Below are 20,396 nucleotides of genomic sequence, written 5' to 3'. Positions count from 1 at the left end.
CATTTCCTCAGTTCCTTTCAAAACATTTAATGCCTAAAGATCTGTTGCCTGAAGTTTATGATGTATGCTATTTTCTTATTAAAAATTGTGCTCACCACTTGTGGGTTCCTTTCTGTGGTAAGGCTCTATGGTAGATATTTTGTGTACTCATAGACCCTCCTATATGGAAATTGTTCCTTTCCCACTCCAAATATAGATAGAGCTGTCAGTCTAGGAACTGAGTCTAACTTATGGTAGAGATTGCATGACCAAGAATTGCCAATCATGAATCAGTTCAGAGGAGTTTCTATACATTCTAGAGAGTGCCTTTCTTCTGAGTTTGTAAAACTGGATCTTTTGGAAACTTCTTTTCCATGACACCAATAATGAACAAGGCAGGGCTGAGAAAATGGTGAGGGAGTAATAGATTCCTACTGACAGCTGTTCATCAACTGGTTCCAGCCCACTTGAAACCAATAGTTCCATAGTCTTGGGTTTGATTGCATTAGACAATACACCTCTGAATTTAACACAATTAATCTTATATATGAATTGGATTTCTATTACTTATAACTGGGAGTTCTAATTAATGTCTTATGAACTTGTTTAACTATGGGATATCAAGGAATTCAGACTATTTTCTCACTGACCTTTCTCCTGAGGGTCTCAGAGGTTGCATATTTTTTCCTATGTACTCCTTACACTTCCATTGCAGCCATCTGAATCTCTTTCTTTTTCATACTATTTACACTTTAACTCTACTTACCTTGCCTGTGGATTGCAAACTAAATGGAGAAGATGGACATCATCTCCCAGGTCACCCACTTGCATGAACTTTCTCTAAAGGAGACTGTTGTCTGAGTTTTACAATGTTGAATAACACCCAGTGAAAGTAGATTTTGTGACTCGGAGCTCTACCTTCAAGCTAACTGTTTAGGACCTCATAAGGAAGGCCACTGTTAATCCTGTATTTTCTTATTCATTGGGAAGGAGCAAGAAGGGTCAATTCTAATTCATTTCAAAGGGCCTTGAGTTGTCTGCTTCATGACTTCTACCTTTAATTTTGGGAGTTAGTCGCATATCATGGGTTCTTATACTGCAAGCCATTAACGCCATTGTTACACTTCTGTTCTACAGTGCTGTTCACTTTAGATTCATGAGCTCAATGTGGGAATGGTCCTTTAGATCAGGACTTGACAAACTATAGCCCACAGGCCAAAAACCAGCCAGCTGCCTATTTTTGTGGAGTTTTACTGGAACACATTCATTTATGTATCGCTTATGAGTTATTTCATAGTTGCTACAGAGACTGCATGACCACAAAACTCAACATACTTACTGTCTGGCCTTTTGCAGAAAGTTTGTTAATATTGCTCTAAATTAATAACTTTATAGTCATCTCTGTATCCTGGAATCTATAAAAAGTGGTATTTATAAGGTACCCTGAGAGATGACAGAATAAGTATCTTTTTTTTTTTTTTGATCTCTTGCATTATACAAATTTTTTTTTCTTTTATTATTCATATGTGCATACAAGGCTTGGTTCATTTCTCCCGACAGAATAAGTATCTTAACAAACCTTTTAAGCATACAGCTTGGGAAAGCCAACTCCAAACCACTTTGGGGCAGGATACCCCGTCTGATAGCTCCATCTTTTTAAGAGAGCTGAGGAGCAGCCCATGATCTAAATCTTGGTTCTGTAGGTCTTGCATTTGGATTTTCATGTGGATTTCAATTTTAACCAAGGATGGAGTTACTTCTCCTGCTCCTGGGTGGTGGTGGTGATGACCTATTGGGCCTCCTGACTTCCTAGGCACCTGTTCCTGCTGCATCAATCAAGTGGCCTCTAAACTAGACTTAACAGAACATAAAGATGTTCCCATTGGTGGGATCAATCTGAGCCACTTGTGGTTTGAAACCAACTAAAATATGTGGTAAGAATCGGTAGTAGTTATTTTAGTCACTTGTCCCTTTCCTGGAGTAATGCTGTAGCAAAGTTAGTTAATGCCTATCTTCCAACCTTTGTCCCCAGGCCTATGATACTAACTGGTATCCACACCTTCACCTGTGTCTTCCATTCATACCAGATGTAGAATTCTAAGCATTCTGTCATGTTTGAGATCCCATCTATATGTTCATTTTTCTCACTTTATTAAGGCATAAACTTATCACTGAAGCTAAGACAGAAACAACTGTCCACTCTTCACGCTGCTACAGGGCAGAAGAGAGGGTCAAGAACCATTCACACCAATAGAAAGAATGAAACTGCAAGTTTATTTGAAAGTACAAAAATTAAAAAAAAAAAAAAACAAATAAGCCAAGCCTAACCAAAAAACAAAAAAAAAAGCAACTGTTCCAGTTTACATTACCTTTGAACGTCACACACTATTTATTAATCACTTAACTGCATTTTAAAAAAACAATGTCAATTTCAGGATTGAGGGAGCTGAGTCAGGCAATAAGCTAGCAATCACAGGGAAGCTATCTTAATGCTAAAATTATATGATCTCATCTGAGAAAAGAGAGCAGAGATCATTTTCTGGTTGGTGTAGTGATTTAGACAATGTGTTAAAAAATAATCCTGGTTGGAATGAGTTAAAAAAACATTGCTGAGCACTTCGCATGAACAGAAGGGAGGCTTCCCCTAACTCCTGCAGCTTTGCTATCTTATTTATATATTTTTTAAAAATCCATTAAAAAACCAAATCTATAATAAAAATGTCCCTGTGTTTGTTTTAAAAAAACATTAGTAGGATCCCCTTATCTACTAAAACCATTTGTTTTTCCTAAGATGCCTGGAAGCAGAAAAGCACGTGAGATTAACTCACTGCACAATGAATTAAAATTAAAATTCTTTCCTCTAAACAACTTTCACAGCACCAAAGAGAAGCAAGGGCCCATCAAAGGGAGAAGTAAAGCCATGCTGACTCACAGAAATGACGCGTGCAGCCAGACGCAATCTGTCTGCCATCCAAGTTCTTTGTTTACTCACTCAGAAAACAACTCAAGTGCTATTTTAAAAAGGAAAGGCACAAGCAACCAGGTTCCTTTACTTAAAACAAAAGCAAACCCCAAGTGGCTAGCTTTCCTGTAATAAACTTTAGGTCAGTTAAAAAAGGAATTGATCTAGAGCACAGGATCACTGAAGATCACTTCATTCCCACTTCCTGCACACTGTTTTAATTAGCATTGAACAGGCTACTACAAAAGATGTGGAAAGAAGCCTTGAATTGGTGACAGCTGCCCACCTGGTTCCAGTTTTGTCCCTGGTCAGTTAGTCAGTGTGGTTTTCTGCCAAATAATACCAAAGTTTTTATCCATTATTCCCTCAGGGGGTGGGCCCAGTAGCTGGCTGGGCGTTGGCAAAGAGGAAAACTAGTATAAACAGACATACTAAGAACTAAGGGATGCATCCCTCCTTCTGCATCCTTCACAAACTCCATAAATAATAACCTCAAAGTGCAGCTATGCACGAATACCTGGCACACAGGTTAGTCTGAGGTGACATGTTACAGGGCTGGGTAGGGCAAAGGTGTGATCTCTTTTTTTTATCTTTCTTTGGACTTCACTAAAAGAAAAAACAAAACAACAACAAAAAGAGATAGCTTTCCTATACACATATAAATAGTCCCTTAACTAGAAGGGAAAAAACAAACACACTGTTTTAAATGCATTTCTAAGAGATTTAAAACAATCCAAATGGAAAAATCTTGACTCCAAACTGTGTACTCGTCCTGTCTCTCAAAGGAGAAACTCTGCTGGGATATGAGGAGAGGCCTGACCCTAACTCTAGCTAGGGGTTCTGGTCCTGGGTTTTGGGAAACAAGAGTGTATGCAGAGCGGGGACCCGGGAGCTCTCAGAGGAGATACTAAATTTGGCTCTCCTGGGTTGGAAACCAGTGTACTCCGAATGCACAGGTGAAATAGACTCCCAGGTGGAAAGGCAGCATAGGAACCTACCATGGAAGCTTCATGAATGGGCAAGACAGGCTGGGCATGGTTCACTGGGACAAAGGGCCAGATCAGATTTTTGGCCAACTCAGGTTGAGTTCTCATCTCTTGGTTACAGCAGGTCAGCTGGGAGTTGATGAGTCCAAAGCCAGGGAAGGGCCTGTAGGGCCAAGGTAGGCCCAGGCTCTAGAAGCCTGCAAGTTAGGAGCTGAGAACTCATGGCGGGGGCCTCCCAACCTATTTTAGGATAAAGCCTATGGATCTGTACTGCCAGAGAAAGCTTTTGAAATAAGGATTCTCGGCAAATTTATATAGCCAGAATCTATCCAGGGTAGATGGTTTCTGAGTCCTTCACAAAACCAAAATGATCCTGCAGATAGCTGAAGGGTGTTGCTCACGTCAAAAGTTGTCTTTGGCTACTGCCTCCATCCAATGATGGCTTCCTGGTGGGATCACCTAACCCAGATTCCCAAATGGACCTAAATAAGGGACAGCCTGGAAGAGAATCAGGTCCAATGCCTTCTGCTCTCCTGAACAACATGGCACAGAACCACTGTGTTCTCAAAGACTACTTAAAGACCAATTCACCCTGCTGCCTGCACACTTACCACTCCTACTCAGACGGTTCCAACAATCACAGAACAACATGAAGAGTAAGGTTGTAATCATGACTCCTGGAAGCTTAGAAAGATGTCAATGCATCATGTCAACTGAGAAGACAGAAAAATGCCAGGCTCCCCCCCTACCAAAGAAAATCCCTCAAATCTGGGGAAGTGGGGAAGGGAAAGGCAACTGACATCCCAAACCTCAACTCGAGACACTCTTAAAGGAGTTCAAAGAGTTTCCCACAAGCACAAGTTGTTAGAATGGAACAAGTTGGAGCAGATTAACCCACATGGACTTTGGAATAGCTGAATTTTATACTTCTTCAGTGCCCTGGGTGGGCACAGAGTCCCTGGGTTCGGTGGTGCCCTCTGGAGGGCCAGGCTGCCCTGGGCTATGGCCGGTGTCTTCCACGCTCAGGAGGCTGCTGGCTGCCTGGGAGCTGGCACTGTTGGCACTCCCCGACCGAGAGCGGTAAGGGGGCAGGTCGGCTTGGTTCAGAGACTCCGTGTCAGAAGAGTAAGGCGGTGGAGGAAGGTCGTACCACGCAGGTCTGCAACGGAAAAGAGGGTAGGTGACAGGGGCAGAGGACAGAGGGGAAGGAAGAGAACACATTAGAGCCAAGGTGACGTGGACCCAGTGCCAACATCAGCCCATACTGGACCTGATGCTTCAAGTAAAGAGTATTTTCCCTCCCAGGATAAAGACAACTTTAGGACCAGGAAACCCAGTGGTTTGGAACAAACAGAGAGAAAAGAAAAGTCAGTGTGCTCTGGCTGTTCCTGTCCTCTGGTCAGTGCCAATCCCACATCCTTCAGGCAAACCCAGAATGAGGTCAACAAACAATACCCCCAGCTCAACTTGGGTGGTCGGGCACAGCAGTTTTGTTCCCTTAGCTAACGGTCCTGTGGCCACGAGCTGGGCTTGTGTCTTGACTGAGCCTTTGATGGTCCGGGTTTTTTTTTTTTACAAAATCCAACGCTTCCTGTGGACTTGGATTGAGAGCACATCCTTTCAACACCCTGTCACCTTCACCTGTACTGTGCTTAAAATAAAATCATTTAACAGGAAAGACATTTTGTTTTTAGACCCCATTACTGAAGGTTCACCGTGAGTCAGGCACTATATTGTGGACCTCATATTCAGTACCTTCTTTTCAGACTCACAGTGGGTTTATGCCCATTGCACTGGTGAGGAAACTGAGGCACAAGGACAATTAGCTCGCTCATGATCACAAACAACTAGTAAGAAGCAATGTGGATTTGAGGCCAAGCACACTGTTTCCAGATGCAGCAATTTTATCCTCAGTCACACTGCATGTGGCAAATGGAAAGGCTGAATGGGAACTTTGTTAGGGGAGTGAGGTCTGGCAATTCTTATTGGCAGAGATTCTTAAGCTCTGCCCCTTCCCTGGGCCCCCAAAGCTTTGTTTGCCTGTGATGACAAGGGAAAATGAAGATTAAATGATACAGGAGCTGCCACCAGAGAGGGTCCAAGGAGGAGCCCAGTCACACTGGGAATGGTCTGTAAAATGCCTGATGTGACACACAGAGTGAGTCTGGGACATGCTGAGCAAGATCCTGAAGGGCAGGGTATGGGAATATTAGAGTCAAAAGGGACTCAGACAGTTGTAGTCCAGGACCTTCCAAAATGGGTTATTTAGGGGGCTAGTGAGATAACTCGGTGGTAGGCATGTTAGCATGTGTGAGGCTGTGGGTTTGATCCTGAGCAAAACACACACACACTAAAGTAAAAAAGGAAAAAGAAAGAAGAAGAAAAACCCAGATTATTTGGTTACCTTGGAAGTCACCAAAGAATGGGTCGGGGAGGCTGAGCAAGCATGATTTAGGTCTTTTTCTTACTGCAGCTACAGAACTCTGCTTGGCGCTTCTTGTACAAGGCCATTTGTCATGAGAAGTCCATTGCTGAGAAAAGCTTGTCTTGCTCAACTTCACTCCCCCTATCTTACATATGAAGCCAAGCAAAGTTAATGGACTTATTTGTTCTTTCATTAAGTCAACAAACATTAGCCAAACCTCCCAGAGATGCTGGGAGCATCAGTTCTGAATGTGGCCGTTGAGGAATAACCAAGGAGCAGCAGGGCTCCAAGGGATGGGGATCCTAACACTGTGATCTCAGACCAGTAATTTTAAAGTCCCAGGTCTCAGATTCCTTTGTAAAATACAGGTTAATCCAGAGCCTCCCTCAGGGAGTTGTCAAGAGGTTTAAATGAGATAACATGTGGAGCATTTTGCAAGGATTCAGTGAGTGTCAACTGTCATTGCTATTGCACAGCCGCTGAGCCCAGGTTCCTGGCAAGGTCCTCCCACAGTAGTCACCACTCCCCCATCTCTTCCACCACATGCACCTTTGGTCCAGCAGGGCCTCTGAGTAGGAGGGCGGGGAGCCTACTTCCGAGGCGCTCTGCTCTGCCTGACTGGCCACATACTGGACACCATTGTTGACATTGTAGGTGACATTGCAGTGGTGGGGATGATCCAGGACCACCAGGCGGGACAGCAGCACAGGATGCTGCAGCCGGTGCACAGGCAGTGTCATGAGGTTGTTCCGCTTCCGCTGGTGGTGCAAGACCAGTGCCAGCAGGGCCACCACCAGCACAAAGATGACAGAGCTGCCGATGATGGCGTAGGTGATGCTGGGATAGTATACAAGCTGGTTCTCCGAGGTCACAAACACCTGCCCGCTGCCTGGTTCTGAGAAATCCCAAAGAGGAAAGAGAAGGAAGTCAGCAAAGAAAAACTAGAACTTGCATGTACTTGAGCACTGCTGCACTGTTCACAGAAGCTAGAATGTCCATCGACTGCTGAACGGGGATACCAAACGCGGTGTGCCCATACAATGAACTGTGGTCGACCCTGTGTATCCACGGTGTGTGGTTTCAAGAAGACTGCTATGGAGGAAAACACCAGCGTGCTCAGAAGGCATAGAGTTCAGTACTTTAAAATGACCCAAATTCCCAACACCGTACCTATAGTATAGGTCTGGGCATCCAAGACTTGAAACTGTGTGGATTGGCTAATGACAATCTGCAAAATTACTGTTGCACACATTAGTACTGATCACAAAAACTATGTCTTACTTCATGCTCTTTTTCGCCAATACTGGGGATGCTTGATTTATTTTTTCCATAACTCTACCCAACTTTCACTAAGGCCTTGCTGCCTTTTAAGAAATCTTTATCACTTTATCACCTAAATTAAGCACACTATATGACCATTCGGCTTGGGAGGATTATGTAATTTTTACTTTGCTTTTTGGGAGGCAGATTTTCACAAAATGAAGGGCAGGGAAACACTCAGCAGATCATCCAACTTAAATGAAACTTATGGGAATTAGGGACTGGCTGAGAGCTTCACTGCATCAACTCAGCTGAGTAATGTTGCAAGAGTAAAAATTTTTTTTCTTGAAATTTCTTTTGGGCTGGGTGCTGGTGGGTCATGCCTGTAATCCTAGCTACTCTAGAGGCTGAGATTGGGGAGGATAGTGGCTTGAGGCTAGCCTCGGCAAAAAGTTCTCCAGACCCTGTCTCAGCAGAAAAAGCTGGTGTGGTGACATGTGCCTGTCACCCCAGCTACTGTTGGAAGCATAAATAGGAAGATCACAGTCCAGGTATGCCTGGGCAAAAAGCAAGACCCTATTTCAAAAATAACCAGAGCAAAAATGGCTGCAGGTGTGGCTGATGTGGTGGAGTGTCTACCAAGCAAACACAAACTCCTCTGGATTCAAACTCCAGTAGGCTCCCCCCCAACCAAAAAAGTAATTTTTTTTATTTTTAAAATTTGTTATTATTTTTGACCATGTTTGGTCAAAACTGTGTGTAATAAATGCACAAAAAATGGCAAGCTTACTGTATATGACTCAGTCAAAAACAAAATGAATGCTGAGAGATGCAAGGTAGACAACGTCAACACCGTCAGGCAGTAAAAGAAGCCAGACATGACAGATCACGTGTTACGTGATTCTGTTGATATGAAATGTCCAGGAAAGGCAAGCTTACCGAGACAGAAAGGGTAGTGGTGGCCTGGGCTGTGAGTGGGCATGAAAGAGCTTGTTCTTTATGGCATGTTTTAAAACTGAATGGTGGTAATGGGTGTGCAAACTGGAAAATTTATCCTTAAGATGGGTGAGTGAATTTTATGTTATATAAATGAGACCTCAATAACGTTGTTTGAAAAGTCAGCCCTGGGAAATGTAATTCGTATCTGGAAAACAGGAGTGAGAGTGCTTTTAGCAGAAATCAGATGCTCACTGGAAATTAAGACTGTGACACATGTGAGGGAGGCAGGTAGGTGCAGCTCCTTATGACTGTGCGGTGTTTATTTTATGCCAGCCCTGTGTTGGGCTTTCCAGATAGGGTGTCAGCACAGCACAGGCTAACATGGGCTCTGGAGGCAGCCCAGCCCCTCAACTTACTTGCTGCATGTCCTGAGCTGAAAAACAGTGACAGAAGCTCTGAGGGCTTCGAGTGTGGAATAAGTCAACAATTATTAAGCAAGTAGAATAACAGCTGACCTTGTGTGCTAAGGGTGAGTGCTCAACACACACAAATGTGTGCTTAGCATCTGCCCTTACCTCCTAACAACTCCACGAAGCACACGCTCTTTTTAAGATGAGGATAGTGAAGCTTGGGTAGGCTGGGATTCCTGACCCGACATGCAGGCTGAAGGCCTTGTCCTTGACACTCTGCTCTGTGACCTCTACGACAAGAGCCCCCCTTGCAATCAGCAGGCACTTCCTCAGAGGAAATGCCTTTTCCCTTGGGAGAAGGTCCAGGACATATTCCTCCTCTGCTGACATCTTTCTATCCATATGTGCTAATGAGTCACCCTCCAGATTCTTAGGTGATGGACTTCTCAGCTCACGGGATGTACCTGGCAGCCTCAGGAAGGCCAGGCAGACACAGGAAGCCAGAGTGGCCACTCCTCCCAGAAAGCTGGGGACCCCTCATCTGTGTAAGCGCTGCAACTGCCCACTACTATGGCCAGCTGGAGAAAAAAATCTAAATGCATTCCCATGAGCAACTGTGGGGACTACAGTTGTTCTGCCTGGGAAGCAGGCGGAGGGTTTGATGTGTCCTCAGGGGTCATGCTGTTGACCTGAAGTAGCAGCAGTGGTAGAACCATGCACTTACTCTCTCCTTCACCACCAGCTGCGGATTTGCCTTGTTCATCACTGATCCCAAGGGTGTGGGATGAAGCCCGGCAGACTGCAGGCACTCAATAAATGCATACAGCTCAATAAGGGGAAAAAATCTGTCTTTTCAAATGCAGCAGTAAAGTAGGTGCTATTTATTATTTCTACTTTTTCACATAAGCAAATGGGCTCACAGAAGTTGAGTTAACTTGTCCAAAGTCACACAAGCAACAGAGAAGTCAGAACTGAACCCACATATTTCAGACACCCTATCTTCTCTTCTTTCCTGATAAAAATGTGTCTTGATTCCTCAAATAATTCCAATCTAAGACAACTGATGATCTTCCTTCTCAACTCTCTTTTTCTATGCATTTCACTTTTCTTTCCAGACACACCTAGACTTAGACTACAAGTTTCAAAGATTCCAATGCACTCCACACGTTTTCCCGTGTGTGTGTGTGTGTGTGTGTGTGTGTGTGATGCTGGGGGTTGAACCCATGGCTTCTTGAATGCTAAGCAAGCGCTCTACCACAGAGCCACATCCCCACGTTTTAACTGTACAGAAAGAAGCAAGTATGATCTCAGCTGAAAGGCAGAAGCATGCTATTGTACAGTTAAGGGAGGGAGGTGATTTGAGACTTTTCTGGAGACAATTAGCTGTCACCCTCTTCTCAGCTTAGATAATTAAAAGCTGTGTGGGGGCTTATGTATATGTATGTTTCAGAATTCAGGCTTGAAATAATACCTCTTCTTTATTTTGTTATCTCCTGCACAGAGCTACAAAGTCACAGACAGGGCCTTAGGGTCAATCCTAGAACCATCACTTGGAGCTGTTTGAGCTCAACCAAGTGACTCAACTCTTTTTTTAAATTGTTTTATTATTCATATGTGCATACAAGGCTTGGGTCATTTCTCCCCCCTGCCCCCACCCCCTCCCTTACCACCCACTCAGCCCCCTCCTTCTCCCCTCGACCCCCTCAATACCCAGCAGAAACTATTTTGCCCTTATTTCTAATTTTGTTGAAGAGAGAGTATAAGCAGTAATATGGCCATAAATTACAGAACCCATCTCCCTGAACCACCAGGAGGGTACAGTATATGCACAAAGGCTAAGCACAATGTTTGACAAGGGTAGGGTTTGCACTCAGTAATGCTGGTTCTTCTTTTAAAAAATTGTTTGAAAATGATGATGATGATGAAATATACATACCATAAAAGCATTTTAAGTGTACAGCTTATTGGCACTAAGTGAATTCATGTTGTCATGCAACTATCACCACTGTCCATCTTAGGATCTTTTATCACCTCTAACTAGTTAACAGCATCTCTGGACTGTTGGTAGAAATGGGGTGAGCCCCATTTTTTTTTGAGGGGGTGCAGTGGAACGGAATGGATTTTCCCAAAGAAGACAAACGAGTCCAGAGATCTTAAAAGGCTGACTTCTGTGTAACCATTTGCAGTATTAAGAATACAAGTGGGAGCCATTTACAATGAATGGAAAGTAAAATGCTTTTGGATCTTAACGATGTCACTTATGTCTCTGAAGGGAGGCTCCCTCCAGACCTGCCCACTTTGGCAGGCGAGAATCACTGATCACATTTGCTTGAGAAATTAGGATGTTGCATAACTCAGTGATGCCTACTCTCATTTTTGCTGTGTGTGTAAAATGTCATCTTATATTAATTCATTAACTAGGCCTACTCTTCTTAAGAGTTTAATGAGCCTGCTGGCCAAATTAGTAACATCAGCATTGCCTGGGACCTAAGTTCCAAGGGTGTAATCCACGGATAATGAAGTTGCCACTTATCCTGGCTGTCGCTCAAGCAAGTGCCCCCGTATAGCACTCGCAAGCACCTTGAATTCCTGTCCTGTATCTTCTAGTGCATCAATTCCAGGCCATCTGTTGCCACCCAGAGACCAGTGCCCTCTCAAAACAGCTGTTGCCCCATTCTCACTAGCGGTGGGACAGGCTGGATTTTGTGCCACTCCTGGGTACTCTTCACTTCAAAGTTGTCACACTTTTGCATAGTTATCACCACAGTTTTCAAGCAGATGGCAGCCAAGTGTCTTGAGGAGGAATACCTTCTATTAACGTACTCAGAGATGCTGTCCAGACTGCAGAGGGACCACAGCAGCTGACACTTGAGACTTGGTGTTCCTTTCCTTCTACAAATTCCCTCCTCCAAATGCAAATTTAATTTCTTACAGGATACTTTTTTTCCTACCTGATTGAGAAAAGGTGAAGTGTGAACTCACACTTTGCTGGCCAGGTCTTGGGAAAACAGGTATATTCATGCCTGGTATAAATTCAGGCATGACTAGCGGGAAGGTAAATTAGTACAAATCTAGGGGGAAGGGGGTTAACATATATGGCCTGCACTCCATCCACAGGCCACACACCCACTGGTTCTGCATCAAGGAACTGTGGATCAGATATGTTCAGAAGAAAAACTTTCAGCTGTGCCAAACATGTACAAACTTTTCTTGGTTATTATCCCCAAACAATACAGTATAACAACTTGTTTCATAGCCTTTACATGGTATTAGGTATTATAGGTAATCCAGACATGACTACAAGTACACAGGAGGATGTGCGCAGGTTGTAAACACTATGCCGTTTTAATATAAACTTGAGCATCTGTGGATTTTGGTGTCCTGGAACTAATCCATCATGGACATCAGGAGATGATTATATATTAAAATTAAAATATACATATTGTTGGACACAGTAATTCCCTTCTTAAAAACTTAACTGAGAGCTGGCGGAGTGGCTCAAGTGGTAGAACACCTGCCGAGCAAGCATGAGGCCCTGTGTACAAACCCCAGTACTATAAAACAAACAACAACAAAAACCTTAACAGATACACTCACAAAATGTGACATCATTTATTTATTTTTGCAGTGCTGGGTATCAAACCCAGGACATCATGCATGCCGGGCAAGTGATCCACCACTGTGCTACATGCCCCACCCAGAAATAACTTTTAATATATGGATTCATGAAGGCATTGTTCATAATAGCAAAACATATCAGACACAATCTAAATGTCTACCATTGCAACCTGGCTTAATAAATTATGGTGTATCCATACAATATTGCTTTATTTAAAAAATTAAGGCAGTACTACACATACTGCTGTGTAATTATTTAAAAGATACATTAGTAAGTTAAAAAAGGAAAGCCTACTACAGAACTGCTGGGGTTTGGACATCGCTTAAATGTGTGTCCTTCCAAGTTTTCATGTGTTGAAATTTAATTCCAAATGTGATGTATTAAGAGGGTGGAAACTTAGTCCAACTATGGTGTTCATAGCTGAGACTTTTGGGAGATGATTAGGATTACGTAAGGTCATCAGGCTGGAGTCCCCATGATCGATCCTGGTGGCTTCAAAAGAAGAGGGAAGGAAATCAAAAGAGACACATTTGTGTGTACCCTGTCTCACACCATGTACCCTTCTGGGACTATGACAGCAAGAAGTCCCTTACCAAACATGGACCCTTGAATCTCTACAACTGTGAGCTAAATAAACTTTTCTTCTTTATAAAGTCAACCAGTCTTAGGTATTTCATTATTGAAATGTAAAATGGACTATTCCAAGAATGTATACTAGGTTTCTGGAGGAGAACACACAGAGGTGGCAACACTGGGAGCTCTGGAGAGACACTGGTGGATAGAGGTGAGGTAAGGCTAACTTCTCATTGCTTACTTGTTTCTGTATTTGCACATCTTGTTCCAGTCAGAATTGACAATCATCAAGAAAACAAACAACAAATGCTGGTGAGGATGTAGGGTCTGAAATCCTTATACACTGTTGGTAAGAATGTAAGTTAGTATAGCCACTATAGAAATCAGTATGAAAGTTCTTAAAAAACTAAAGCTAGAACTACTTTATATGATCCAGCTATATTGGGCACACATCTGGAGGAGTGTTAAGTCAACATGCAATAGAAATGCCTGCACATCCCTGTTTATAGCAGCACAATTCACAATAGCCAAAATATGGAATCAGCCAAGCAACTGATGCATGTATAAAGAGAATGTGGTATATATACTGAATGAAGTATTATTCAGCCATAAAGAATACTGAAATTATTCAAATTAATCTCTGTTTATGGAACAAGGTAAAAGTCAAGGTTCTCTTCATTTAGATATTCATTTTTTCCAACACCATTTATTAAAAAGTCTCTCCTTTCCTATTCAGGTGCTTTTTTTTTGTTTGTTTTTTGGTGGTTCTGAAGTTTGAACCCAGGACCTCAAGCTTCCTAGGCAGGCACTTTATCCTTTTCTATTGAATCACCTTTGCATCTTGGCTACAAATCAATTGACCATACAGGTTTGGGTCCATTTCTAGACTATTCTGTTTGATCGAGCTCTGAACCTATCTTTATACTAAAAAGTGTGCTGGTAACAGACAGTACTAGTCCTGACTGCCAACTTGGAAAGGGAATCCCTTCTGAACTGAACTTATTTCTGATTATAAAAATCCATACTAATATTATAAAAAGTCATGTTAAAGGGAGGTCACATAAGAAGGTGAATATGGTTGATATACTCTCTATACAAGAATAAATATTGAATTTTTAAACCCGTTGAAGTCACCATAAGAAAGGAAACAAAGGTAGAAAGAAGAAAAATAGAGGAGATGAGCCAATTCAGGTTATAGTACATATATACATGGAAATGTCACAAGGATACTCCCTGTGTAGGCATCTTTAACAAACAAAAATGTCATTTTCTTTTCTTTTACAGAATCAGAGAACAGGAGGGCAGAAGAGGTCCTGTCTTGGGAGGTTGGTACCAGTGGGAGGGGGAGGAACAGGAGAAAGAGTGTGAGAGGTGAATATGGTGCAAATACCGTGTATATATGCATGTGCGTAAATGGAAAAATGATACCTGTTGAAACTATTCCAGGAATGGGGGAAAGGGGGATAAAAGAGAATGATGGAGGGGTGAATTCAAGTATGATATATTGTAAGAACTTTTGTAAATGCCACAATGTACCCTCAGCACAACAATAAAAAAAGAGAAGAAAAAAAAAGTCCATGCTAATTATTAAAATTAAAGTAACATAGAAATGTCTAAGGCTGACAAAATGCCACCCCCCTTTGCATACCTACTTGAACTACACTAGATAAAAACAGTTTATGGTTTGGTGTAGACCAGGGTTGGCAAACTTTCTGTCAAGATCCAGAGAGTCAATATTTTATGCTTTGTGGGTTATATGGTTTCAGTCACAATCACTCAACTCTGCCACTGGAACAAAAAGTAGCCACAGACAATACAAAGATAAATGAGCATGGTTGTTCCCAGCCAAACCTTATTTATTAAACAGTCATCAGGTCAGGATGGGTGCTTTGGCTGTAGTTTGCTGGCCCACAGTATAGATCCTTCAGAATTGTTCTCTGTCCACAAACACACCAATGTCCTTCATGACATGTATTTCTACATGTGAACACGTCCCCTCCCTCTCCACACTTTTATCAAAGAGTAGTTGTGCAATATCACACTACAAAGAGACATCACAATTTACATAACTGGCCCTTTACCATAGCTCAATTGGGCTGCTTCCTTTTCCGCTGTTGCCAACAGTGCTACAGCACTCAGGTAGACTGTCCAGCCTGCAAAAGCCATGAGGGGAGGGCCAGTTTGCTGTGCTTACCTTTCCATGGTCAGATGTGCCACCTAAGTTCATGTGTTGGAAATGTAACCCTCATTCCCAGCTGAGCAGTACTGAAGGTGGGACCTTTAAGAGGTGATCAGGTTATGAGTGATAAATGAATTAATGCAAGAATCTCTCTCTCTTTTCTTTCTTTTACTCACTCCTGTATGATTTCTTCTGTTGTTATTGTAATGCATCAAGAAAGCCCTCACCAGATGTGCTCTCTGGATCTTGGACTTCCTATCTTCCACAGCTATAAGAAATAAACTTGTGTCCTTAATAAATAACCCAGTGTGTGGTGTTCTGTTATAGCTGCACAAAACAGATGAAGGCAGGTCCAAGACAGCTGGCAAATAAATTAGCGATCTGTGGTCACTGGTGCACTGATATCTTAATCTTGGAAGCTCCCCTGACTGCCTGGTCTCCCAGTTTGAACACTCAGGGTTCCCTGAACTCTCTCTCCTTTTCTCTGTCCACACTGAGTCACCAGATGGGATTGGTTCTGTTGGGCAGTTTTCCTGCCTCTGTCCCTCATCTTTCTTCTCATGACCACATCCAGGCTGGGAAGAGAAGCTTTCATGTGTGTCATACACATTCAGCCTCTCTGAACTCCAATCTATCTCAACATTCCTATAAGTATGAAGACGACCCAGCACTGAGTCACATGGTAGTCCTGTAAAATTTTTCAGATCTGTGACTCTCAATGGTTCCCATCACCCCCTCAGCCAGGCAGTCACAGACTGAAGTTCTCTCTATCATTGGTTTCTGGCATGGATAGTCCAGAGTTGTAATGGAACACTGTCTGCCTGTGACAAGTCCCCCTCTCCTGATTTGACCAACCAACACCATGACATTCATATCTGAACTGGAAAACAGTAATAATAATAATAGCAATAATATCACAATACTTATTTAGCAGTTGCTACCCTATCACGGCGATAGCCTGTGTCTTACACATATCAAGCCTTTTAATCTCTACAGTCTATAAGGAGGAGTTGAATGGTGTCCCCTCCCCAAAAAATACATCCACCCAGAACTTCAGAATGTGACCTTCTTTGGACAAGGATCTTTGCAGATGACATTGAGATATAGGTCTAAGATGAGGTAGGTCTCAGGGGGAATTAGGGTGCACTCTAAATCCCAGGATGAATGTCTGATAAGATGCAGAAAAGAGGAAGACACAGACACAGACAGGGCTGTAGCTGTGTGACGTTAAGGGCAGGACTGGAGTCACATGGACCTGAGCCAAGGCACCAAGAGCTGCTGGCAGCCCCTAGAAGCCAGGAGGGAGGCCTGGATGGATTCTCTCTCATACCATCACAGAAAACAACCCTGCCAGCTTTCAGAACTCAGCCTCCAGAACTATGAACAGTGGTACGTTTCTGTTTCTGTTTTAGCCACCCATGTAAAATGATTTCTTTCTTCTTGTTTTGGCAATACTGGGGTTTGAACTCAGGGCTTCACACTTCCTCTACCGCTTGAACTACTTTGCTATCCCTTTTTGCTCTGGTTAAGTTTTGGAGCTAGGGACTTGCTTTTTGCCCAGGCCAGCCTAGGCCACTCCTATTTTATGCTTCCTGCTATAGCTGGCATGACAGTGTGTACCATTATGCCCAGTGAGATGGGTGTCTCACTAATGTTTTTGCTTAGGTTGATCTGGAAGCAGGATCTTCCCCATTTCAGCCTCCCTCATAGCTTGGGATCACAGGTGCATGTCATTGAGCCCAGCTATTGGTTAAGATGGGGTTTCATGAACTTTTTGCCTACACGGCCTTCAACTGTAATCCTCCGAATCTTAGCCTCCTATGTAGCTAGAATTACAGGTGTGAGCCACCACTGATCAGTGATGGTGACTTCATACGGCACCCCCAGGAAGCACATTTACCCGTATGGCATGGCCAATTTGCATGTAAGGAACCCAGCACACTCCCAAGGAGCCTAAGGATTGTGCCCGAGTCCTTCCCATATCTGAGGAGAAATCAGTAGCTGTTGTTAGTGGCAGCACGTGTGGAGCCAGGAGGAGCCTAGGTTGTCTGACTCCAGAATCTGTGTTCTTGCAACAATGATTTTATTTCATGTTTCATACATGTCATCTCACCACTAGGGAGGCTCTGCCATCGACAGGCACTGACCAAGCACCTGAGCGGCAGATCCTTAATGTGAAATGAGGGATGCTACTGGGGAGGGCTAAAGGCCACCTGGCATCTCCCACACTTGACAAAGACTTTATGGAGGGGCCAATCCTGTTGAAATTCCCAAGGAGCCCAAGGCTGCCCGCTGTGCTCTCCCTCACAGCCCTGGAGGAATCAGTACTTAGGTGCTTCGACTACCAGTGAAACCTCGTTACCCGGGAAGTGCTGAGTGGGCACACTTGGAGCTGAGGGCAGGAAACTTTCTGAATACTTCAAGTAACAGGCAGATAACAGAAGCACTATATGCGGGGTTCCCCAGGGGAGCTTTATTGACCATGAACAAATTCATGGCTTCTTGAGATTTTGAGATCCAAACACGATGACCTTGACATGGCGTCCTGGTGGGCAGGACTGAACATTTTGCTCTAGACCCAGGGTGGGCAGGACAAGGATGAAGAGGAGTCAAGGCATACTGGATGTCAATCAGGACCCTGCATGCCAGGATATATGGGCATTGAGTCCATGCCTCAGATGTTCCCTGCCCAGCCACTGTCACCTCACCCCGCCCCCGCTCTGGCTCTCTTTTCTACATAGCTGCAGTATGCTCTTTCTACAACATAAATTCATCTGCTCTTTGTACTCAGCATAAAGGAAAGTCTTTACCTGGCCCCAGGCCCTACATAATCTTGTCCTTATAGTTACTCCAACCCCCACTGCTGCCTCCTGCTGCTGCAGACCCATGGGCCTTGGTCTCCTTGGCATGGATCTGGGACATGCCAAGGAGACCATGCCAGAGCTCGAGTCTGCTCCGGGTTTGCCACCCTTGCCTAGCTCCCTTTTGCACAGCGTGTTCTTCCTGGCCTCTGCATTGCTCACCCTTATTTTCCATCTCTGATCCTTGGCCAGCGTTAGCCAGACAGCTTTGTAGTTCCCTGTGTCATTCTGTCCCCTTTGCCCTGCCTTATCTGCCTCCACACACTTGTCACTGCTTGTCATTATACATTGTATTTGCGTTTAATCGTCTCTCTATCCTACTGGAATGTAACTGCAGGAGGGTAAAGCTATGCTCTGCTTGCTTGTCCTGTGTGTCTAATATTCCAAACAGTGAAAGTTTGCCAGGGGAAGTGGACAAGGGGTCTTTAACTCTGGGCTCTGTGATATCCCGGCACTTGCTTCATAGAAATGACTTCATTTAGCCTCACAGTGGAGCAACGTGCCTTAGGGACTCAGCCAGGAAGTGACAGGGTCAAAGCTTGATCCCAGGCCTCCTGACCTACACCAAGAGAGCACATGAGGTTCGAGGACAGGCCCCATTGGACAGGTGTGTCGAGGATCTCTTTTCAGGCAATGGACACACCTCCCCCATGGCTGAAATATTCATACTGTTATTGAGGGGCAGTGGGTTGAGCTCAAGATTACAGAGAAGGCTTGCATGTCAGAATACAGTCCACCATTCTAGAATATTCCATTACACAATTAGATGGGGACAATGACATCCTTTTCTGGAGCCATCTAGAGGTCCACCACAGGCCTGAGACTGAGGAGGCTGTGCATAAAAATCTTCTCTCCTCAAGTGGCTGAGATGCTGCTCTGACATGGTTATTCCAGGACAACCCTGTGGGGCCCTGCAGCCTGGACCTGGCTCTGTTCCCATTCACCCTTCCAGAACTTTCTACTTCACAGGAGCAGAACCTCAGCTCCTCCTGGGGTGTTCAAGCTCACAGAGGTCCTTGCTCCTCGACTCCTCCCTAGTGCCGTCCCACCTGCTGGCCACATCTGCCTACAACACAGCACTTCAGACACAATCACCGCTTGCTTGCTTAGTGCCTGAGGCCTGAAAATTCTGGGTCCCTCGGTCTCCTGGTTTAATATAGGAGTGTAACAAAGGGAACAGCTGGAAGCCAACATTACAAGTGTAGGCCTGAAGGATTTAGGACATAGTTTGCAGCATCTCCTGGGACCAAAGAGATCTGACAACGGCTGTGCCTTTGGTGGAAGAAGATAACCACTGCCAGATGCCAAATATTTTAACCTTTTTCTCTTTATTCCCTTCAACCTCCTGCTGGTGCTTCCCACTGGCCAAGCCAGCAGCTGTGGCCCAGGGAGGTCACCATCCATGCAGGGAGAAGCACAGAGACTGGGAGTGGAAGGACCCACCCAGAGCATCCAGCAGCACAAGGCTCCCCCTCCTCTTCTGGGACATCTACTCTGCTTCTCTTACTCAGCCTGGTGCATCCTGGCCTCGTCCCAGCCTAAGCTCAAGTACCACCATGTGTATGATGCTTATTGCTGTCTCCTCTTTTAGAATGAAGGGGCTCTTTCTGTGCCCTATGCACATGCCATCTATCCACTGATGGAGCCTTAATTTTTACCTTGTGTCCACCAGCCTGCAGGAGGCCAGGGGCTTCAGGTAGGATAGTCACAATCCACCAACTGTTTTGCCCAGTGCTGACCAGCAATGCACAGCCTTCTCAGGGAGGTGCTTTCCTTCAGATCTGTATCTACTTCACCCTTATGGAAATAAATAAAGACCACCTAACTGAGAATAGCAAGGGCTATGTATTCAGAGCAAGGCAGTCAGTCACTGTCTTGAGTTTGGCAGAGACTTAGGCTGACGAGGGTGAGGAAGGTTTATAGGAAACAAGAAACAGCTTCAGTTGGGCCCTGAGTGGGGTCTACTGGCATGGGGAGGCTGGGGTTTGCTGGAAATGGGCATCCTATGCAACTGGTTAGGGGAGCATGTTTGGCTTCTTCCACTTAGTCCTAAATTGGAAGCAGAGAACAAACTTGGGGAAGTTGTTAGTTATTAATCGAGTCCTTGCTGATCTGGGCCCATGGTTCCAGGAATTAATATTTGGCTCCCTAGACTGTTACTAGAGATAGCGATCTGACAAGTCTGTCCTACAACAGGCTGGCT

The 20,396-nt window shown here is 44.2% G+C and overlaps 1 protein-coding gene across 5 annotated transcripts in view; it reads right to left on the bottom strand.

Moving 5' to 3' along the window:
* Window positions 1-2,232: 2,232 nt before the first annotated feature.
* Window positions 2,233-20,396, bottom strand: part of Ldlrad3 (low density lipoprotein receptor class A domain containing 3) — a 241,972-nt gene continuing 223,808 nt past the window's right edge. For all 5 annotated transcript variants that reach the window (XM_074044577.1, XM_020187044.2, XM_074044588.1 and 2 more), the window contains 2 exons: window positions 6,902-7,247; window positions 2,233-5,086 (listed from right to left, as the gene is read on the bottom strand). In XM_074044577.1, the coding sequence (XP_073900678.1) occupies window positions 4,849-5,086; window positions 6,902-7,247 (584 nt within the window). In that variant the 3' untranslated portion in view covers window positions 2,233-4,848. The remainder of the gene's footprint in view (window positions 5,087-6,901; window positions 7,248-20,396) is intronic.

This window comes from Castor canadensis, chromosome 1 (genome assembly GCF_047511655.1).
Source record: "Castor canadensis chromosome 1, mCasCan1.hap1v2, whole genome shotgun sequence".
Lineage (NCBI taxonomy): Eukaryota > Metazoa > Chordata > Mammalia > Rodentia > Castoridae > Castor > Castor canadensis.
This window is presented reverse-complemented; position numbering and strand designations above follow the sequence as displayed.